We start from the raw sequence: 22,074 nt of genomic DNA, 5'->3' as shown, positions 1-22,074 counted from the left end.
AACCCAGGAGTGCGGGGAGGCAGATTCAAATGGAGTATTCAAAAAGGAGATAGATGTATCTGAAAATATTGAATTTGCAGGGCTATAGACAGAGAGAGTGGGATGGCTGAATCCCTCTTTCAGAGTCAGTCTAAACATGATGGGCCGAATGCCTTCATTCCATGCTGAAATGGATGATTTTGTAAAATCTTTCATTTTTTAACGTAACTCAACAACTGTAAAAGCCAACCTCTCAAAATATAAGTTGAGCTCAATTTGTTCGGATCAAAATTAAAATGCTTCTGTTATACCCGACACAAAATTGTACATGTTATTGTTTAAGTGTATTTCTAAAATAAAAGAACCAAAGAGCTTTTGAAAAATGAAAAATGACCTACAATACTCTGTATACAACTTGTGCTAAACAGGTGCTCCATATAAATGATTCCCTATTGTGTTAAATGAGGAGAATATAAAAACACTGATCCTCTAGGCACCAATTCTTTTGCCAGTTTGAATCAGCTGTACATGCCAAGAGTACGAATGTTCTATGTCATCAATAATCTCAGCACTCCCCAAAGACATGGCAGTTTGCCAAGAACCCACACGCGTGTACACTGAGCACTTTCATTCATCAAACACAGACTTATCTTAACACTTACTGGCTCAAGTGGTTACACCTTAAACCTATTTTTCCCCCCTAAAAGTCACGGTTAACACAATAAAATTTGCTTAGAAGCAAAGTACACTGATAAATCTCAGCTTTTATTAAAAAAAAATACTTGGCAGACATTCCAGTTTTACATTAGCCTTGGGGTTTCTGGCAGCAGTTTTGTATTTACACCAGATGATGTGGTTTAAGTTCACTCTAACTCCTCTTATTGAATACATGCCCTATGGCTCATTGGTTTCATCCATCTGGACTAGTAGCAACCTTTTGCGATATCGTGAAGCACAAGCATGGCACTTATCCAAGTAACAAATAACAAACGTTTGTGGTTTCTAACAATGCTAACACTCAAACCCTTGTCAGATAGGAAAGATGACTTGTGAAAGATAATAGAAGACTCATTTATTTGTAAAATTACACAATCAGTAAATTATTGTAATATTTTACCAGGCCTTTTAAATGCACCATGATCCCAGACAGTGCATTTGCTTATCATTTCACCCTTAATGTTTAATCTCATTTTTCAAACTCAATCAAGCAATTTGTACTTTTTTACTGTTTTAACTAGTTTGAGAAGTAAAAGCTTTCCAAATAAATTATGAGGCTGTATGATATTCTTCAAATGAACAGGAATATGAACAAAAGTAACACTTTACTATAATAAACCATCAGAAAGTCAGGGAGATGTGAATAGGCAAAACAATTTCTTGACAGAATCTCAGGCAGGTTTCGTTAAATAAGTTTCTAGGATGTAACCAACATTTGACACTATTCTTCACACTTAAACTAAATCTGACATGCAGTCTGCTAATAATGCTACTGCTCTTTGATTCTGAAGCCAAGTTGATAATTCATTTAGTATAAATGTGACAGTGTACATCCAATTCTCACCAATGTTAGCTGACTTGAATATTTCTAACATTGTTATTTCAAATGTTAGCAGCTACATTTTTTAGTTGTGTTTACAACTGATCTAAATACAGTTTGTGCAGTCATCATGATGGATTTCCCAAGAATGTACTTGAGTAATACGATTTAGTGCGGCCCTGCACAACACTCAATTTTTAGTGCTCTACATTGTGGAGACCAGGCATGCCTACCATACTTTAAAAAATATACCAGGATTGCACATTGTTGTGCTGGAACCCTGCCTTCCACTGACCTCTTGCAGCATGAAACAGTGATCTTATCACCACATGGCCCAGTGTGGAAGAAACCCCCAAAGTAATGACCAGAGGCTGCTGTGAGGTCTGATGGGCAGGTTGGAGCTGATGCTTTGACCACTCAACACAGAGATGCAGGCCTCAGGGCTGTATGGTTACTGATCCCAACATTCCTAAACACCAGGCAAATAGCCCCAGGTTCACTCCACATTAAAAATTCCTTGTGGCAAAGAGATCACTATAACCATATAATTGTTGCACAAGCATCAGGATAGGACAGAGGCCCCCACAAATATTCCAACACAGCAGTAGGGAGGGCAAAATAAATCGTGCCAGTTTGCTGACAATAGCATTGCCAGTATTTAAATCAGTTGCATCACCATATATACGATACTATAATTACCTAATTCAGTGCCAAATCCACTAGTCCTCATTCCAGAACATATTGCGAATACTAAAGTACCAGTTAAATTACATGAAAATCAAAAGCAAAGGATAAAATCCAAGACAGAATATGGCCCAAATGCTGATCAGATTGCAGCCACCAATGTTACTTCTGCTTGGAGCAGGACAATGCCTTCTGTAATATCTGTGTTGAATTTGGTTCATACCAAACAAGTTTAAAAAAAAATTTAAAAGACATTTCTTACATAAAATTATAAAAACAACCATCAAGAAATTCGATGATGCCTTATAAATCTTTCACCATTTTGCAGCAGTGCTCCTTAAACTGCAAACTACATTACCCAGCAGTCTGAAGAAGGTCCCAACCTGAAACATTCCCTATCTTTGTCTATCCAGAGACTTGCTGTATTACTTCAGCACTTCTATGCATGATTCCAGCATCTGCAGCTCCTTGTCTATCTCTCACCTAGCACCGAAGATAGACACAAAATGCTGGAGTAATTCATCGGGACAGACAGCATCTCTGGACAGAAGGAATGGGTGACCTTTCGGGTTGAGACCCTTCTTCAGACACCTAGCAACAGTGATCAGTATCGTCTGCAATCCCAAGGTGCACCCAAGAAAATGTTTCCAGTCTCAACCATAGTTTAAAAACTACTTAAAAGAGTTTCCCCAATCATATTTTTGAAGTACCTCAAATGTTAGTTGAGATTATGCATTTATCCAACAGATCCCAACTGTCAAAATAATGGTTAGACTTAATGTCACCAACACATGCGTCACTGAAACTTCAGATTCTACACAAGCTACTAAGATTAAATCTACCTGCTTATGACCATTGGTGAATACAATAAAAGTCCAATTTCATTGCAGCTCATACACAACTCCAACTGTGTTTAAATGACAGCCATTTCAACATTTCACTTCCTCTCGTTTTGGTTTGGTCAGAACACCCTCTAGTGTTGGTCCATGATATTACTCTAGGAGCTGTACATGTTCTTGTATCAAACTAGACCAGGGCTCGGCAACTTAGTTCTGCATTGGGGCTAGGACGCATGCCTGTGAGCAGATGGCAGGCCACATCTATCACGTGGATCCTGCCCATTTGATCGCCTACTGACAATCCCGATCACGACCAAAGATCATAGAGCGGATCTTTGATCCCGACAGTGAAGCCCAGACACAGAAGTTGTGCGGGCGTCCGTGCCAGTGGCTTTGCGCAGGATGCGGTAAGGCCAAAGCTTGGCGCTCGGTGTGGCTCTGCCATTGCGGCCGCCAGGCCAGGCCTCCTTGTGTCCTAGCGACACCGTGCCTCGGGAGGTACCAGAGACGATGGAAGTCTGCGGGCCAGATAATTATGGAAAAAAAAAACAGGCCTGCGGGCCGGGTAATTTCGGGTTACGGTCCGTATTCGGCCCGGGGGGCCATAGGTTGCCGACCCCTGAACTAGACCTTCAATTGGATATTGATCAAATTAATGTGCCCTCCTTTCAAAATGTTAAGATCATATAGTACAATAAATTAACTTTCACTACATTGATAACTCATAATTTTAGTTTGGTTAGTTATTAAATGTGTTCTATGCTCTTAGAAAAAGTTCCAAGCTTTCGAGTTGTTTTTGTGGTCCACATAGCAAAATATGGAGCCCATTTACTAGATTTTAAAATATCATTAAAATACCAGCGGTTAAGAAAAATTTACATTGCATCGAGGAAAAGATTGCTCCAGATTACAAGAATATGTTTTTCTCATGCTTTTCTCTCTCCCATCTATGGTGCATGCCTATTCCAGATAAATTTTCATGCCCGGGTGATATTAACATGTGAATGAGATGAGCCCAGAAAGTTCTGGATCCAACTACATACCAGGTGAATGCTTGTAGCAGCAAAATAACTAATTTACATTGGAATCAGGAATGGGGTGGTGGGAGTGATATAAAAAAAAATCATTTATTACTCATCCTCGAGGCAAGTAGTCTTTTCTGCATCAGTCATATCACAGAAACAGGCCCTTCAGCCTAACTGGTCCAAGATACTCATCTACACTAGTCATATTCCCCACATTTAATCCCTCTAATCTTTCCTATCCATATATCTGTCCAAATTTCTTTTTTTAATGTTATTGTACCTGCTTCAACTTCTGTATCTGGCAGCTTGCTCCATGCATGTAACCATGTAAAAAAAGTTACCCCTCACATTCCAATCCCCTCTCACCTTCAAACTATGCTTTCTAGTTATTGATTCCTCAAACCGTGGGAAAATACTTTGTGCATTCACCTTATCTATACTCCGAGGGGCAATCATGGGCTGTTCCGGTGGTGTGCTGTTTTATGTTCTATATTTAAGCTCGGGGAGAAATTGCTGGGGGTCTTGCAGAGATATTTGCATCATCTTTAGCCACAAGTCAGGAAGCTTTAGAAGACTGGAGGGTGATTAATTTAAGAAGGGAATCAAGGACAAGCCCGGTAACTACAGACTGGTAAGCCCGAGAGTTTCGGATAAGTTAGTCGAAGGGGATCTGAGGGACAGGATCTACCAGCATTTGGAGAGAAAAATAATTGATTAGGGATAGTCAACACAAGTTTGTGATGGGGAAATCGTGTCACATTAATCTGTTAAAGAGTTGTTTGAAGAGTTAAACAAGAGTCGAGTAAGTTTGCGGATGATACTAAAATAAGTGGCATCGTAGCAAGGGAAGAAGGTTGTCAAAAATTTCAGTTATATCTTGATCAGCTAGGTAAGTGGCACAAGAATGGCAAATGGTATTCAATATAGATAAGTTGGAGTTATTATATTTTGGAAAGACCTTTAGAGAACATTAGAGCCCAGCGTACTGTTGTAGAACAGAGATCCTGAAGTACAAGTACACAGATCTCAAAAATGGTGTCACAGGTAGACAGGGTGACAATGAAGGCAGCAGTTGGCACATTGACTTTCAGTAGTCAGGGCATTGAGTACAGGAGTTGTGAAATTGCAGTTGTGCCAGACATTGATGATGTACAGTTTTAGTTAACTTGCTGTAGTAAAGACATCATTAAGCTGAATGAATGCGGAAAAGATTTAAGAAAACACTACCAAGATGTGTGGGCCTAAATTATATAGAGAGAGGTTGGTTAGGAAATAACTTTATTCCTTGGACTGTAGGAGTGAGAGGAGTGACCATATAGAGCATAGATAAGGTATAATGTAGGTACAATAATAGGTTTTAAAAGACATTTGGATAAGAAATATTTAGAGGAATATAGGCCTAATGCTGACAAACCAGACTAGTATATATGAGCGCTTTGTTCGACATAGACAAGTTTAACAGAAGGCCGATTCTAAGGGCTACTTATCAGAGCTTAATAGACCACCAGTGGTAAATCTAATTTTTGAGAGGTTTGTTTTGAAAGAACAAGGCCACTTCCTGATGAAAACTAATCATGCCAGCGCTCTGGGGAAAGATGAAGAATCACTACTCGGGAAAGAAAAAAGCAAATATATATTGCAATGGAAAACTGTTCACAGATTTTGTTTTCAAACAATTAATTTACATAAATTAAATGAAACTGCTGGAGAGACTCAGCTTATCAAGCGGCATCTGGTGAGGGAAATGGAGAGATGTTGGTTTAGGGTCGGGACTTTCCTTCAGACTGCCCGACCCACTCATTTCCTCAGTTAGCTTTTTACTCAAGATTCAAGCATCTGCAGGTTATTAAGTTTCCAAACATGTACTTACATAGCATGATTGGGCCTTAACCACTTACATTTTCATTAATGTTGCATTACTGTATAAGTATATTGTGAGAAATCTAATCAAAGATTCTCCAATCAGCCAACAGCAGGGATTAAGTACCTCTTTACTGAATTATTGGCCTATGAGATTATTCCTTTGGGTTTATATTCAAATTAGTTTTGGAATGGAGGCCTGGCAGTTCTACACGTACATCACTGGACAATATCAATTCAAACAATTGATTTTCTTTCTCTTAATTCCGTCTTGCAAGAAAAAAAAATAATCTAGAAAAGTTGCAACTAAATTTTTTTCGGTTTACGGTCAAAAATTAAAAATTCTTGTTTCACATTAGGCCACTCATTACTTACAAGAATTAAACATTCAATACCATAACACAGAAACTCAAGCAACAATGTTCTCACCTCATTATTTATATCAAAGACTCCTTCTTGTATTTTTTCATAGATCTCCCTAGCTGTGTTAATAAATGCCTGCAATTTAAAAGAAAACATATGATAAAAATGTTAAGGTACCTACAACATTCATCACAATCGCTCATTCAACACTCCAGTTCTACTGAGTATGGTCCCCGAAGCACAATTTATTTTGGGACAAACAGGGACTAAAGAGAGGTGGTATGAGAAATTATCCATAGAAAATTGGCAACAACTTGTGAAATAAATCTTGGAACTCAAGCACAAGACCTGCACACCCAAATGTAGTTAATTTACCATGTATTTGTACTTCAGAACCTAATGGCATCTACAGACTGAAATTTGAAGATTTGCATGTTGGACTGGGCTGCACCCACAACTTTCTGCTATTTATTGCAGTTTTCGTCGAGTAGTTGGCAAACCAAATTCTTGTGAATTCCAAAAGAAAGCTTTCTACAGTGTATTTGTAGAAATTACCAAGAGTGAATTTAGACATGCTGAATTTTGAATTGATTTGAATACGTTGTCACGTGATAAGTCACTGTGAAATTCTTTGCTTGCGTACCCAAGGTACACAATAGCTGCCACATAAAGGGCGCTGACAAAGTTACAGAGTATCCGGTGCCAGGTCCACACCCCGTCTGCCTCTGTCTGAACATATCATCCCCCCATCACGGCCTCTCCCCCCCAAGCCGGGTCCTCCTTTGTTCTCCCCATTCCCCTCCCTCACTGCGGTCTCCCCACTCCGGGTCCTCTTTTGTTCTTCTTAATACTTAATTTCCTTAATCTTCTGAGGTCGTGGAAGGGTTGGTGTGCTTTCTTGGCCATGGCATCAAAGTGGTTGAATCGACCCAAATTGTTGCTGATTTTTACTGGATGCCGAAACTGGGGTGGGGGGGGGGGGGGGGGAAGAGATGAGCGGCGACGACCCCTCCCCACCAAAAAATCATTGTGGTTTTCATTGTGTGTGTGTGTGTGTGGGGGTGGGGTGTGGAATAGGGGAGGCGGTTATGAAACCTCTGTTCATTTACGGAGCGGGGAGGGGGAAGGAGAAGGAGAGGCAACCAGCAGCGCGCATCCGGGATTTCATTTACATGATAAAAGCACGCTGGACACAGACAGGGCCCGGAGCCGCGCACCTTTACCCCCCCCCCGCGTTAAGACGGACAGCCTCAAAAATTCACTGACTAAAGGGCCTGTCCCACGAGCATGCGACTACATGCGGCAAGCGGGACCTAAAAGGGCCTGTCCCACGAGCATGCGACAAGCGCGACCAAACCAGAAACGGGGGCGGCGCGAGTGACATGAAGTTCGAGCGATGTCCGCGGGACGTTCGCGCGTGACATACGCCGTCGAGGCGGCTGTGGGCCGGCCGGCCGTTGCCGAGCGAAAATTTTGAACACGGGCAGTTTTACGGAGCCCCGCGCGATGTCGGGATCAGCTCCGCACAACTCCATACGGCTCTGGCGATCGAAGTGGGACCGGCCCCGCGAGCTGTACAGCTCAAGCGACCACGTTAGGTCGTGCTTGCCGCATGGAGTCGCATGCTCGTGGGACAGGCCCTTTACGTCGCGCTTGCCGCATGGAGTCGCATGCTCGTGGGACAGGCCCTTAACTTTCAGTTATTTAAAAATGCCGCACGCATAACTGAAAGTCTCCCCGGAGTGCGGCATTTGAAATGACCACAGGATTAGGGAGAATGGTGGAGGATAAGGGTAGGAAGAAGGATGGCGAGGTAATGGAGGAGGGGAGGGAGGGGGTGAGGGGAGGAAGCAGAGGAGGGTTGGTGGAGGTTGGGGGGGGGGGAAGGGAGGATAATGGAGGAGGGGAATAGGGGACTGAAGAGGGAAAGTGAGATGCATTCACATTGATCTTATATTTTACAAGCTGTTGCCATTTTAAACTTTAAAAACGTCTGCCGATCCTGCGCAGTTGAGGGCTATGGGTGAGTGGTGGAATATTGCATTGGGGGAATGGGGCCCAATGGGTCCCACTTGGTTTAGTATCTCACTAAAACCTTCCTATCCATATATCTGTCCTAGTCTGAAGCTGTCCTAGTTGGTCATGGACTCCTGGGCCACCTCCTAATTCTGCAGCCTGGTGTCAGTCTTCAATATTTCCAAAATATGACAGGCCTGCCACAATGTGGGGATAAACTCAGATGCCTGAATTGAGGAATTAAAAGTGATGTTCCACAAAATCTAATTGCACTACAGCCCACAATCCTCCTCCCCAAACTGCTTGCCTGTGTTCCAAGAAAACATGCATTATTGGATGGAGAGGGAGCACACCAGGTCTTTGCACAATCAGTGAGCATCACAGGCATTGGAGTGCAGCCTGGACAGGAAATCATTTTAATCTAAATTTGTGAACATTTGAATTTTTAAAAATAAAAACACTGATGGTGCAGGGTGCAGAAGGGATAGTTTCAGGTCTTCCTGCCTTTACATACAAATCACTTAAAATGTGCTAAACCCCATTAACTATTTGTTTTCAGTTTGAAAATGTATGAAAATGGTTAATTAGCACTAACATATTACTGACCATCCAGTATATATTTAGTTAAAAATAATAATTTTGAAATAAGGTGGTGACCATTGTAGCTTGACTCATAACAAGGGAAAAAAAAAATCAGGATAATCTTGCATCAATAGATTAGATGGACAGGACTATGAACGGATTTAAACACAATTTAAACATAACAGGAATTAAATCAAGAGATTACAGGAGGCAGATTCCCATGGACGGTAGAAATGTTAGGAAAGCACAAGGAGATTCTGGAACACCTTGAGGGAGTTTATAGGGGATTTGATAGTACAACGCGGGAGAGAGGAAGCAGAAATAGTTGAACAGATGGTCCCCGTCAAAGCAGAAGGAAAAAAAAGCACAGCTGTTAAGGAGGCAAGGTTCACCCTGTTGTGAGGCACAAAAGAGCAAAAACTCTAGGGTGGGGAACATGGAAGTACAATTCTTTAAAAACAAACATTTTTCTTTTTTTAGCACCATTGCCAGAATACCATGTCTGTTCATCAATAGGAAAGGACATGGGATTATATGCAACTAGAATGTGCAGTGAAGTGATGAACGGGTGTTTTCAAACCGAGGTTGAAACAAAGTTCAAGTACATGCCAAGCCATTAGTTAAGAAACATGGAAAAAATCCAATGCATTGTAGACATTCAGGTTCAGTTTCATATAGACGATTGTGTAAGGAGGGATGGCGTCAGTAGTTAGGAACAAATCACGACTTTAGCCGTTGTAACTTAGTGTGGAAATTTCAGTTCACCCAATGCCGAATGTCAAGCAGCATGTCAATTTAAGGCCAGCAGAGTTGGTTCTCAGCAAATATGTGGAAACCAACCTAGTGATACAAGAAAGCATATGCACCCTGGCAATCCTCCCCAGAAACACATTGGAACAGAAAGTCAGGACAGTTTTTCTGAGAACAATTGAGCAAGTTCCATTCTTTTCATCAGATATCCCACACCACATCTACCAATGTAGATAAAAAACTAATGTTTGTACAATGTGGGGATAAACTCAGATGACTGAATGGCTTGAGAGTGCTTAACATTGACTCCAAATGCCAAGAAATCTCATGGCATTAAGTCAAACTTATAGAATGAAACATACTGATTACAAACTATTACCCTAACTAACAAATCAATCTTCTTCCAGTTGAGAGATAGCACTAGAGGAAGCAAAGAAGTCAGGTCAAGTGAGTTTATTGTCATATGCTCAAGTACAGGTACAGTGAAAAGCTAGCTTGCAGCAGCACAGGCAAGATGTAGACAACATACTGAACATAAATATGTAAATGATATAAGACAGTAAAATTACAGACCATGCAATATAACACATTTGTGCAAAAGCAAAACATGCTACTGCAAGAGGTGGTCCATAGTCTGCAGGGAGGAACTACAGATGCTGGTTCAAACCAAAGACAGACACAAAAGGCTGGAGTAACTCAGCGGGACAGGCAGCATCTCCAGAGAGAAGGAATGGGTGGCGTTTTGGGGCGGTGCGGCATCGACAGAGGAATTGGGAGTTGGGGATAGTCTTTACAGGAAGCAGGGTGGGAAGAAGTGTAGTCAAGATAGCTATGGGAGTCAGGGGGGTTATAATAGTGTGCTGTATAACTAATTGGAGGATGCTGCTTTGCAAGCATTCCCATTCTTAATAACGGTTGAACCCAGCAGACAAGCACAAATGCATCTATAATCTACTCTCAACCAGAAGTGCCAAATTAGTGATTTATTCATCTTGTACTTGGCATAAGTGTCTGGCGTAAATTTCATGTGATAGAAAAATGGTTGAAAGCACTGGATACCCGAGAACAAAATCACCCCACCTGTACAGCTGGACTTTTATATTCTATGAAAGTTGAGGAGATTTGGCATGTTGCCGCATACTCTTATCGAACTTCTACAATTGTACAATGACTACCTGCATTGGTGAGCTATTTGGCCCTTGTTCACCACTCAATTATGGTTGATTTTTTAAAACTGCAATACCACTTTCCTGCATTAAACCTGTATTCAAAATTCCCCAGTATTCATCCTTTCATTTTTATTGTCTCCGTGTTAAGGGCCTGTCCCACTGTACGAGGTAATTCAAGAGTTCTCCCGAGTTTTCCCCTGATTCGAACTCGGAGAATGTCCGTAGCGGGTACATAGGAGTTCGTGAATGTCTCGTATGAGTAAAAAGTTAAAATATTTTTTTACTGGTGGACATTTTTCACAGTGTTGAAAAAACTTGACGAGTTTACCGGATTTCCCGAGTACCTACCGTTACTCGTACGAGCCGCTACGAGACATCCACAAACTCCTACAGACCCGTTACGGACATTCTCCGAGTTCGAATCAGGGGAAAACTCGGGAGAACTCTTGAATTACCTCGTACAGTGGGACATGCCCTTTAGTCAGTTGGAATAGGACAGGACTCAAAATTGCCTTTAGTGCTGTTTAACACAGCACAAGATCGGAGCGTGAAATTGCCACTCATTGGCCACCATAGATGAAGAAAGAGCAGAAACTATCTTGCAACAGTATTGTTTAGTAATATTTTTATATAATTGATATCTAAGAAAATGGGGCTACAAGCTTTAACCTGCAGGGCATTGCTATACATGGCAGAGATGCTTCATTTTTAATGAATAAAACTTGTACATTGCTCATTTCCCCCCCCCCCCAAAACAATCAATTAACTGAATTTATTTATTCGTTCATTGGTTGAGCTCAATTCTGTAATTTAAAGAAATAAATACATAAAACGGATTGGATAATTAAAAAAGTGTACACAGGTTTGCTGCCAGAGTAATCAGTTTGTTGGGAATTTCAGGAAATTGATACATTTTTATCAAATGACTTTGGGCTCTGAACAAGTACATTTGGCTTCCAGCCAATACCAAACTTAATCAAATACTTCCATTTTCCTTGGCAACTAAAGCTGATCTGCACGTCAACTCAATTTGTGCTTTTAATAATATACTTTACCTCAGTGGCTTTACAAATTATATTAATTGGTAATTGCAGTTTCAAATTCCATGATATTTTATACAACATAAATTCCATAACTGGGGTCTGCAAATTACTCACTTAGTAACTCAAACAAGATGCATAATAGTCAAGACCATTTTTGTAACTTTAGAAATACAAACACCGAACTATGCTGTGTATGAAACACTTTCACATTACTGTGCATCTAGCAAAATTAAAAGGCCAGGCCTTGTCAGAGACTAATCACAAGCATGTTCGGTATCATACACAATCTCAAAGGCAATTAATAATAATAATATATAAAACATTATAATCTACATTTTTTCACACTTCTCCCAAATCTATTGCATCTTTTATGAGTCCTGGAAGCACTAACTTTTCACTTTGGATTTCTGAAGAGCTATAAACCTCTGTGGCATTTCACTCAAGGTCTATTTATATTTGAGCCTGAAGAATGACAAGGAAGCAATTTAAAAAAGAGACCGTATTTTTAAATTCACTTAGATTGAATATGGCAAAAGCACAATTTATAGCTGACCCTTAGTTTCCTTTAGAGGTAATAGTGAACCACTTCAAATCATTGCTGCACAAGATGACAGCAGGCCATATTAACATTAAGTAGGGCATTCTAAGATTTGATCCGAAGGCTGGAGATATGCCTCTGGTACAGTGTCCCCCATAATGTTTGGGACAAAGACTCATCATTTATTTATTTGCCCCTGTACTCCACAATTTGAGAATAGTAATAGAAAAAAAAAATCACACGTGGTCAAAGTGCACATTGTCAGATTTTATTCAAGTCCATTTTTATACATTTTGATTTCATCATGTATGAATTACAGCCGTGTTTATACACAGTTCCCCACCCCCACCCCCACCCATTTCAGGGCACCATAATGTTTGGGACACATGGCTTCACAGGTGTTTGTAATTGCTCAGGTGTGTTTAATTGCCTCCTTAATGCAGGTATAAGAGAGCTCTCAGCACCGAGTCTTTCCTCCAGTCTTTCCATCACCTTTGGAAACTTTTATTGCTGTTTATCAACATGAGGACCAAAGTTGGGCCAATGAAAGTCAAAGAAGCCATTATGAGACTGAGAAACAAGAACAAAACTGTTAGGGACATCAGCCAAACCTTAGGCTTACCAAAATCGACTGTTTGGAACATCATCAAGAAGAAAGAGAGCACTGGTGAGCTTACTAATCGCAAAGGGACTGGCAGGCCAAGGAAGATCTCCACAGCTGATGACAGAAGAATTCTCTCTATAAAAATCCCCAAGCACCTGTCCAATAGATCAGAAACACTCTTCAGGAGTCAGGTGTAGATTTGTCAATGACCACTGTCCGCAGAAGACTTCATGAACAGAAATAACGGAGACTACACTGCAAGATGCAAACCACTGGTTAGCCGCAAAAATAGGATGGCCGGGTTATAGTTTGCCAAGAAGTACTTAAAAGAGCAGCCACAGTTCTGGAAAAAGGTTTTGTGGACAGATAAGATGAAGATTAACTTATATCAGAGTGATGGCAAGAGCAAAGTATGGTGGAGAGAAGGAACTGCCCAAGATCCAAAGCATACCACCTCATCTGTGAAACCCGGTGGTAGGGGTGTTATGGCCTGGGCATGTATGGCAGCTGAAGGTACTGGCTCACTTATCTTCATTGATGATACAACTGCTGATGGTAGTAGCATAATGAATTCCGACGTGTATAGATAAATCCTAACTGCTCAAGTTCAAACAAATGCCTCAAAACTCATTGGCTGGCGGTTCTTTCAACAGCAAGACAATGATCCCAAACATACTGCTAAATCAACAAAGGAGTTCTTCAAAGCTAAAAAGGGTCAATTCTTGAGTGGCCAAGTTAATCACCCGATCTAAATACAATTGAGCATGCCTTTTATATGCTGAAGAGAAAACTGAAGGAGACTATCTGCCAAAACAAGCATAAACTAAAGATGGCTGCAATAAAATGGCAGAGCATCACCAGAGAAGACACCCAGCAACTGGTGATGTCCATAAATCACAAACTTCGAGCAGTCATTGCATGCAAAGGATATGCAACAAAATACTAAACATGGCTACTTTCATTTACGACACTGCTGTGTCCCAAACATTATGGTGCCCAGAAATCAGGGGACTGTGTATAAACACTGCTGTAATTTCTACATGGTGAAACCAAAATGTATAAACATGGCCTTTATTAAAATCTGACAATGTGCACTTTAACCACATGTGATTTTTTTATTACAAATCTCAAATTGTGGATTACAGAGGCAAATAAATAAATGATGGGTCTTATCCCAAACATTATGGAGGGCACTATGTGTAACATAAAGGAGCTGCAGATGCTGGTTTACACCAAAGATTGACACAAAATGCTGGAGTAACTCAGCAGGTCAGGCAACATCTCTGGAAAAACATTTCTCCAGAGATGCTGCCTGACCTGCCAAATTACTCAAGCAATACATTCCCAGTATTTGCCAGCCTGGGATTTTGATGGTAATGGATTAGACTGAAAGTTAAAAGTTGGCAATTTTTTTGTTGAAGATGGTCATTGCCTAACATCTAGATAGCAACATTATACTTGCCCATTATCTAAATAATTCAAAATCATTGTCCTTGTCTTTAAGTATACAGATCCAGATGGATAGTCTATGATGCATCACATGAAATTCATGCAAGATCATTGATGAAGCAACTGGAGATTGCTGTTCATAATGAAACCCTGCAGATTTATTTGGGATTGTGAAGACTGACAAGGACCATTATTAACTGCCTTTGCAAGAAATAATTGATCACGTCAGGTTATTACCCATCATCTCCCCAAATATTCCTATCGACATTAATATAATTGCTTGATATCACATTAAGGCAAATGCTGCTTTGATACCACAGCTTCAGCTCACATTCATTTTTTGTTGCCAACCTAGAACAGTGACTAGCTTTAGACATCAAGTCCAGCACTACAGCTCTCAAAGTATTAGTGCACTTGGTCATTTATTCATGCCATGAATGAATAGAAAACTGGTTGTGATGAATGGACTATTTTCACCATTCAAATTTTCTTCAAATAGTACAAATGCCAATTTGGCTGAACAAACAAGCAACTTGGCACTGCTGGAGAAAATAGTGGGGACAAACCATGAGGGGTGTTCTGGTATATTCCACCTAGTAAAGTTAGTTATTTTAGTTAATATTCTTTCCTCAAATATAGATCACCAATGCACTTGCAGGAAAACAAACTGAGCTAACAGTTTTGGTCAAAGACCCGTCAACAGAACAGGGAAGGAGTCAAAAGCTTATTAAGCTGCAGAGCAGGGGGAATGCCTCAGTAGATTGATTTTCAAAATCAGTTATCTTGATGTTGTGCTGCCTCATGCTCTCACCCCATTCTTGAGAAATCTTCTCCAACTATACTTTTCAGTTATTATCGCAAGTATATGTAGGTATGTTGCAAAGCCTACCTGAAGCGTCGCTGAAAATCTGTCACTGCAGGTGTGCGCGATTTTGGCGCCGTTTAGAGGGGGGCGGGTTTAAAACGCGATTTTCTCTAGGCTGTTCAAATCGAAGATGTTCAGCCTAGTTAATTATTAACGAAAAATCGCTGGAAGACCCCGTCGCAAAAGCTATTATTAGTTTTAAAGGCCTCGTATAATAGTTACAGTAGTTTAAAAATCAATCTATAAACCCGCGACCACCAGCAACCGCAGGGTCTCATAAAGCAGTCAACTGAAGGTAGGCTGTATATTTTTACATTAAAAAGGGCTTCTTAAGATCCCTTTATACAAAGTTTAATATTGCGAGTAGCTCATTTTGGGCCCATTATATCCCGCAGTATTTTTCTGGGCATTTGGGGGCACAAATCTACCGCAATGTGAACGTTCTAAACCAGCGCGTTCCACAGGAACCCACTAGAAAGCTGATTTAAATGGGCATTTATTTACAGCAATTGAACACTGAATTCCTTCCATTTGGCCTATAAATTAATGTAAATGAGATTTAAAAATCATGTTTTATTGTGAATTATTTGTGAATATTATTTGGACATTTAGGCTATTTAAAAATGTTAATCATTTATTAAGAAATGGATAGATGTTTAGATCTAGTAATTGAAGTCTGAAATTAGCTACAATTAGGTAGCTAACTAATTATATGCTTTAATTTCAGGTCATCCAAGTAAGATTATTTTATATTTGTTTCAGAATGCTTCAATCTATGATTACTGAAAATTTCATTCAGTTCTCTTAATTTTTAAGAAAGTTATGGGCTTTTGACTGTTCACGATCACAGCTTTTTTGTTATGTCCATAGAAAATCAATAGGGAACAAGATGCTCATTTCCGAGTATGAAAATGGCCATAACTTTTTAAATACTTGAGATATGAAAGTGAATTAGGTGTCAAATTAAACTTATTTTTATGCTTTATCTGATGGGATAAATTGCAGACTTGATTTTTAAAATCTCAAAATTTTGTAACATTGCTAGTATATGCTGCCATTTTCTAAAATCAGTTCTTTATTTTGTTCAAATAAACATAAAACCAAGATGCACATAAAGCATGATTTTTAAATTTTTTTTTAAGATTATGCTCCTTACATAGAAACATAGAAAATAGGTGCAGGAGGAGGCCATTCGGCCCTTCGAGCAAGCACAGCCATTCATTGCGATCATGGCTGACCGTCCCTATCAATAACCCGTGCCTGCCTTCTCCCCATATCCCTTGATACCACTAGCCCTTAGAGCTCTATCTAACTCTCTCTTAAATCCATCCAGTGACTTGGCCTCCACTGCCCTCTGTGGCAGGGAATTCCACAAATTCACAACTCTCTGGGTGAAAACGTTTTTTCTCTACTCAGTCTTAAATGACCTCCCCTTTATTCTAAGACTGTGGCCCCTGGTTCTGGACTCGCCCCACATTGGGAACATTTTTCCTGCATCTAGCTTGTCCAGTCCTTTTATAATTTTATATGTTTCTATAAGATTCCCCCTCATCCTTCTAAACTCCAGTGAATACAAGCCTAGTCTTTTCAATCTTTCCTCATATGACAGTCCCGCCATCCCAGGGATCAATCTCGTGAACCTACACTGCACTGCCTCAATCACAAGGATGTCCTTCCTCCTTGTTTAGCTAATATGTTGAGAACATGTACGGTTATATTTTTGAGGCTGCACTGTACATGTATAAATGGCATAAGAAAAAAATGCTTCATGTGGAAGATTTAAACTTTGACCATCATTCTTTTACAAGTCAGAGTAATTTACTTTTATTATGTGGAATTCAGATTTCAATCTACCTCAGACATTTTTATCCAATAACCACGTTTAATGTGCTAAATCAAAAGCATGTGGTCCTGGTTAGCAATAAAACAAGTGTACAAAAACACAAGGAAGGAAACTTAGAAAACTACAACTACCAGAAAATAGCCAAGGGTTACAAATAGATTCAGATTTCCAGCATCTCCAGTTCTTTTATTGCCAAAGAGTGTTTTGTGCCGAAAACCCCATATTTAAGTTAAAGATCAAGGATTTACAACCAAGTGTCAGAGGGGGACGTCTGGCCCTTTTTACTAGATATAGTTAGGTGGTAAAATAGTGTAGATAAGTTGGAATACGACTAACAGATGACAAGTGGGAAGAACTGGAAGAATTCAGTCTGGAGGTCATTCACTTCAGTAAAATTAAATCAGTAAAGGTAATATTGTTTATAAGCAGTAGGAGCAGAATTAGGCTGTTCATCCCATCATAGACACAAAATGTAGGAGGAACTCAGCGGGACAGGCAGCATCTCTGGAGAGAAGTAACGGGTGACGTTTTGGGTCGAGACCTTTCTTCAGTAGTATTACCATATTGATTTAGTTGGTTGCAGGTTTTAGCATTTTGCAAATACTCCAGACAATTTCGATCAAATTCATAAAATTGGCAATGGCGATTTCTGAATAGAAGGACTGGGTGACGTTTTGGGTCGACAAGACTGAAGAAGGGTCTTGACCCAATACTCCAGCATTTTGTGTTTATCTTCGGTTTAAACTAGCATCTGCAGTTCCTACCTACACATTCGGCCCATCAAGTCTACTCTTCCATTCAATCGTGGTTGATCTATCTCTTTTTCCTAACCACATTCTCCTGCCTTCTCCCCACAACCCCTGACACCCATACTAATCACAAATTTATCTCTACCGTAAAAATATCCATTGACTTGGCTTTCACAGACTTCTGTGACAACTAATTCCACAGATTCACCGCCATCTAAAGAAATTCCTCCTCATCTCTTTCCTAAAGGAATGTCCTTTAATTCTGAGGCTATGACCTCTGGCCCTAGACTCCAGCAAGTACAGGCCCAATGTTGTCAAACGCTCATCATACGTTAACTCACTTATTGCTGGGATCATTCATGTAAACATTATCTGGACCCTCTCCAGGACCAGCACATCCTTCCTCAAATATGGTGCTCAAAATTGCTCACAATACTCCAAATGCAGCCTGGCCAGCACCTTATAAAGCCTTAGAATTACATCCCTGTTTTTTTGTTGTTTTTTAAAAAACTTTTTGGGAATCCTGCGCCAGCACTCCCAGGTCCCTTTGCACCTCAGATTTCTGGATTCTCTCCCCATTCAGAAAATAGTCTACTCCTTTATTCCTATTACAAAAATGCATTGCTCCACACTTTGTTATTTCAAGAGGAATAAAACCAGGAATTGTACACCAGTTGTCAGGATTATGTTGGAATCTATTAATATGGTCGTGGTTCCAAGACAGAGCCATCGAGTAATATACCAAAGTAACAGGCCCTTCAGCCAAACTCATCCACACCGCCATGTTGTCTAACCAATTTAGAACCACTTGCCTGTGCCTGTTCCACATTCCTCTAAACCTTACCTATCCACATACTTCCAAGCACCTTTCAAATGTCATAATTGTGCCTGCCTCAACCACTTCATCTGGCAACAACTATTGGAAATAGTTGCTCCTCAGAATCCTTTTAAATCATTCCACTCTCCCCCAAATCCAGAGTTCTAGTTTTGGACTCTATCTCAGCCCATCATAATTTTATTTACCTTTAAGTCACTCCTCAGCTACAGGGAAAATAGTCCTGGTCTATTCAGCTTTCCTTTACTCGAAATGCCGTCCCAGTAAAATCCTTGATGATAGCCTTTCTAAAGTAGGACAACCAGAACTGGAAACAGTACTTCAAATGTGGCGATACCAACTTTTTTTTATAGAGCTGTAACATGTACCTTGACTCCCGTACTTAATAGTGACTGAAGGCACCATACATTCTACACCACCCTATGATACCACTTGGATGGAACTGTGCACCTGCCCACTCGGGTCTCTGTTTTACAACATTCTGCAAGACCCTACTATTTAACAAGCACTTGCATTTATTTAAATTAAACTGTCAGTCATCCTTTTTTGATAATGGCCCAAGTTGATCATGATTCCTTTATAATCTTAGTAGCAAGGTGTCAAAACAACAAACCTCTCCCTCAACGTCAGCTAAATGAAGGAGCTGGTCATTAATTTCAGGAAAATGGGGAATATATGTCCAAGTCTGTTTTAATGGTGCCAAAGTCAAGATGGTTGAGAGCTTCATATTCCTAGGTGTAAGAACTTGAATTTTTTGTCTAATTATGTTTTTTATTGATGTCTTGTTTTCTTGCCCATCACAAACCCGTGTTCAACTTCACCTCTTGGTATTATTTTTTGGAGTCATGGTGTAGACACATCATGTTTCAGTGCAAAATACTGACCTCTACTGGCAAAAAACAACAATTAAACAGCTCATAGTTGAAACTCAGTGCAGCTGAAAATAATGGAGTTTTAGCTTTTTATTTAAATGGGTATTTTAATGAAATGAAATAGTATTAAAAGTATGTCTTTTTAAATGATAACATTTCCAACAAATATTTTATTATAGACAGACACAAAATGCTGGAGTAACTCGGCAGGAAAGGCAGCATCTCTGGAGAGCATATGATCCTCCAACATTTTTGCCACCTCCAACGGGATCCCACTACAGGCCACATCTTCCCATCTCCACCCCTTTCTGCTTTCTGCAGAGACCGTTCCCTCCGCAACTCCCTGGTCAACTCGTCCCTTCCCACCCAAACGACCTTCTCCCCAGGTACTTTCTCCTGAAACCGCAGGCGATGCAACACCTGTCCCTTTACCTCCCCATCCAAGGACCCCGAGAGTCATTTCAGGTGAGGCAGAGGTTCACTTGCATCTCCTCCAACCTCATCTACTGTATCCGCGGTTCCAGGTGTCAATTCCTTTACATTGGCGAGACCAAGTGCAGGCTCGGCGATCGTCTCGCTGAACACCTCCGCTCAGTCCGCCTTAACCTACCTTATCTATTCGGTTGCTCAGCACTTTAACCCCCCCTCCCGTTCCCAATCTCACCATTCTGTCCTGGGCCTCGTCAATTGTCAGAGTGAAGCCCAGCGCAAATTGGAGGAACAGGACCTCATATTTCGCTTGGGTGGCTTACACCCCAGCGGTATGAACAGTGACTTCTCTAACTTCAAATAGCCCTTGCTTTCCCTCCCTCCATCCCCCTTCCCAGATCTCCCAAGAGTTTTAATGTCTCAGACTACATTCTATCTCTGTCCCGGCCACTCCCCTGACATCAGTCAGAAGAAAGGTCTCGACCCGAAACGTCACCCATTCCTTTTCTCCAGAGATGCTGCCTGCCCTGCTGAGTTACTCCAGTATTTTGTGTCTGCGTTCGATTTAAACCAGCATCTGCAGTTCTTTCCTACAAATATTTCATTTTATCCTAACCTGTTTACTTTTTTAAGCTCAGTGTTTTGGAATAATGCAAGTCATTTAAAAAGGACTTGAAGTAACTAATCACCAATTTTAGAATAGTAAAGGCAGGAAAGGAGGTGACAAGATGATCTGCTCAGGAAGGATACATGGGTGAGGCTCAGCAGAAACTGTAATCTTTGATAATCACATTTTCCAACTAGTTGTGCCATTTCAACTTAGTCTCTTCAAACGGGCTGCGAAATAGCCCACATTAGTAGAATTGGATATGAATCACTGCACATGTGCAGATCTCAGTTATGAGAACATTTCCCAAACTGCAAAACCCTTCTGCATCTACACTACATTTCAATGCAACCCCATCAGCCAATATGTTAGGGACAGAATGCAACCAATTCAGCAAGTGGTAACAGGTATGAATTTCCTGGAATAGTACTTTCCTCAAAGTAATTTGAGGACCCTGCCGAAAACACAACACTCTAGCATCACCAATATTAAGCAGATCCATTTGCAAACCAAAATGAATTCTGGAAGGCAGATCTTTTCATCATTTGACCATTTGTAGAAAACTAAATTATGGATTAATTGAATTGCTGTATTCAGCTGAGCAAAACAAAATTAGAGAATGTATAGGAAGGAATTGCCGATGCTGGTTTACACCGAAGATAGACACAAAATGTTGGAGTAACTCAGCGGGACAGGCAGCATCTCCGGATAGAAGGAATGGGTGATGTTTCAGATCGGGACCCTTCTTCAGACTGAGAGTCAGAGGAGAGGTACACACGGGGATATGGTAGGGTAAGGTGTGAAACCAAGACATCAAAGGGGACGCAGATCAAGGAAAATGTAGAATAGATCATTGTTAGCTAGAGGGAAGGTGACAATGAAGCATATAAAGATAAAAATTTAATCAAAAGGCCAATCAGACTGGCCAGAGAACTGGAATGGGGGAGAGATGCAGAGAGAGGGAAAGCAAGGGTTACTTGAAGTTAGAGAAGTCAAAATTCATACCACTGGGTTGTAAGCTGCCTAAGCAAAATATGAGGTGCTGTTCCTCCAATTTGCATTGGGCCTCACGCTGACAGTGGAGGAAGCCCAGGACTGAAAGGTCAGTATGGAATGGGAGGGAGTTAGTGTTTTGCAACCTGGAGATCATGTAGGTTTAGGTGAACACCTCCTCTCAGCCCGCCCAAAACATACATGATCTCCTGGTTGCTAAACACTTTAACTCTCCTTCCTATTCCCATACTGACCTTTCTGTCCTCTGCGTCCTCCACTGTCAGAGCCTTATCAGGTGTAGAACATGAGAAAAATCTTCATTTTGACCTTCAAACGAAAATGATAGACAAACTTCTCCTTGCATTCTTAAAAAAGGGTATATTTAATTGAAAGACGAATCACAGAACACTTATAAATAGTCGATTCAACTTTTACAGGTACAC

The 22,074-nt window shown here is 40.5% G+C and overlaps 1 protein-coding gene across 1 annotated transcript in view; it reads right to left on the bottom strand.

The window, feature by feature from the left end:
* Positions 1 to 22,074, bottom strand: part of rab2a (RAB2A, member RAS oncogene family) — a 66,021-nt gene that overhangs the window by 3,152 nt on the left and 40,795 nt on the right. Inside the window, exon 7 of the mRNA XM_033019778.1 lies at positions 6,354 to 6,422. Within this exon, the coding sequence (XP_032875669.1) occupies positions 6,354 to 6,422 (69 nt within the window). The remainder of the gene's footprint in view (positions 1 to 6,353; positions 6,423 to 22,074) is intronic.

The sequence above is a fragment of the Amblyraja radiata genome, chromosome 4 (genome assembly GCF_010909765.2).
Source record: "Amblyraja radiata isolate CabotCenter1 chromosome 4, sAmbRad1.1.pri, whole genome shotgun sequence".
NCBI classification, from domain to species: domain Eukaryota; kingdom Metazoa; phylum Chordata; class Chondrichthyes; order Rajiformes; family Rajidae; genus Amblyraja; species Amblyraja radiata.
Note: the sequence above shows the minus strand (reverse complement) of the source record. Positions and strands in the feature narration are given on the sequence as shown.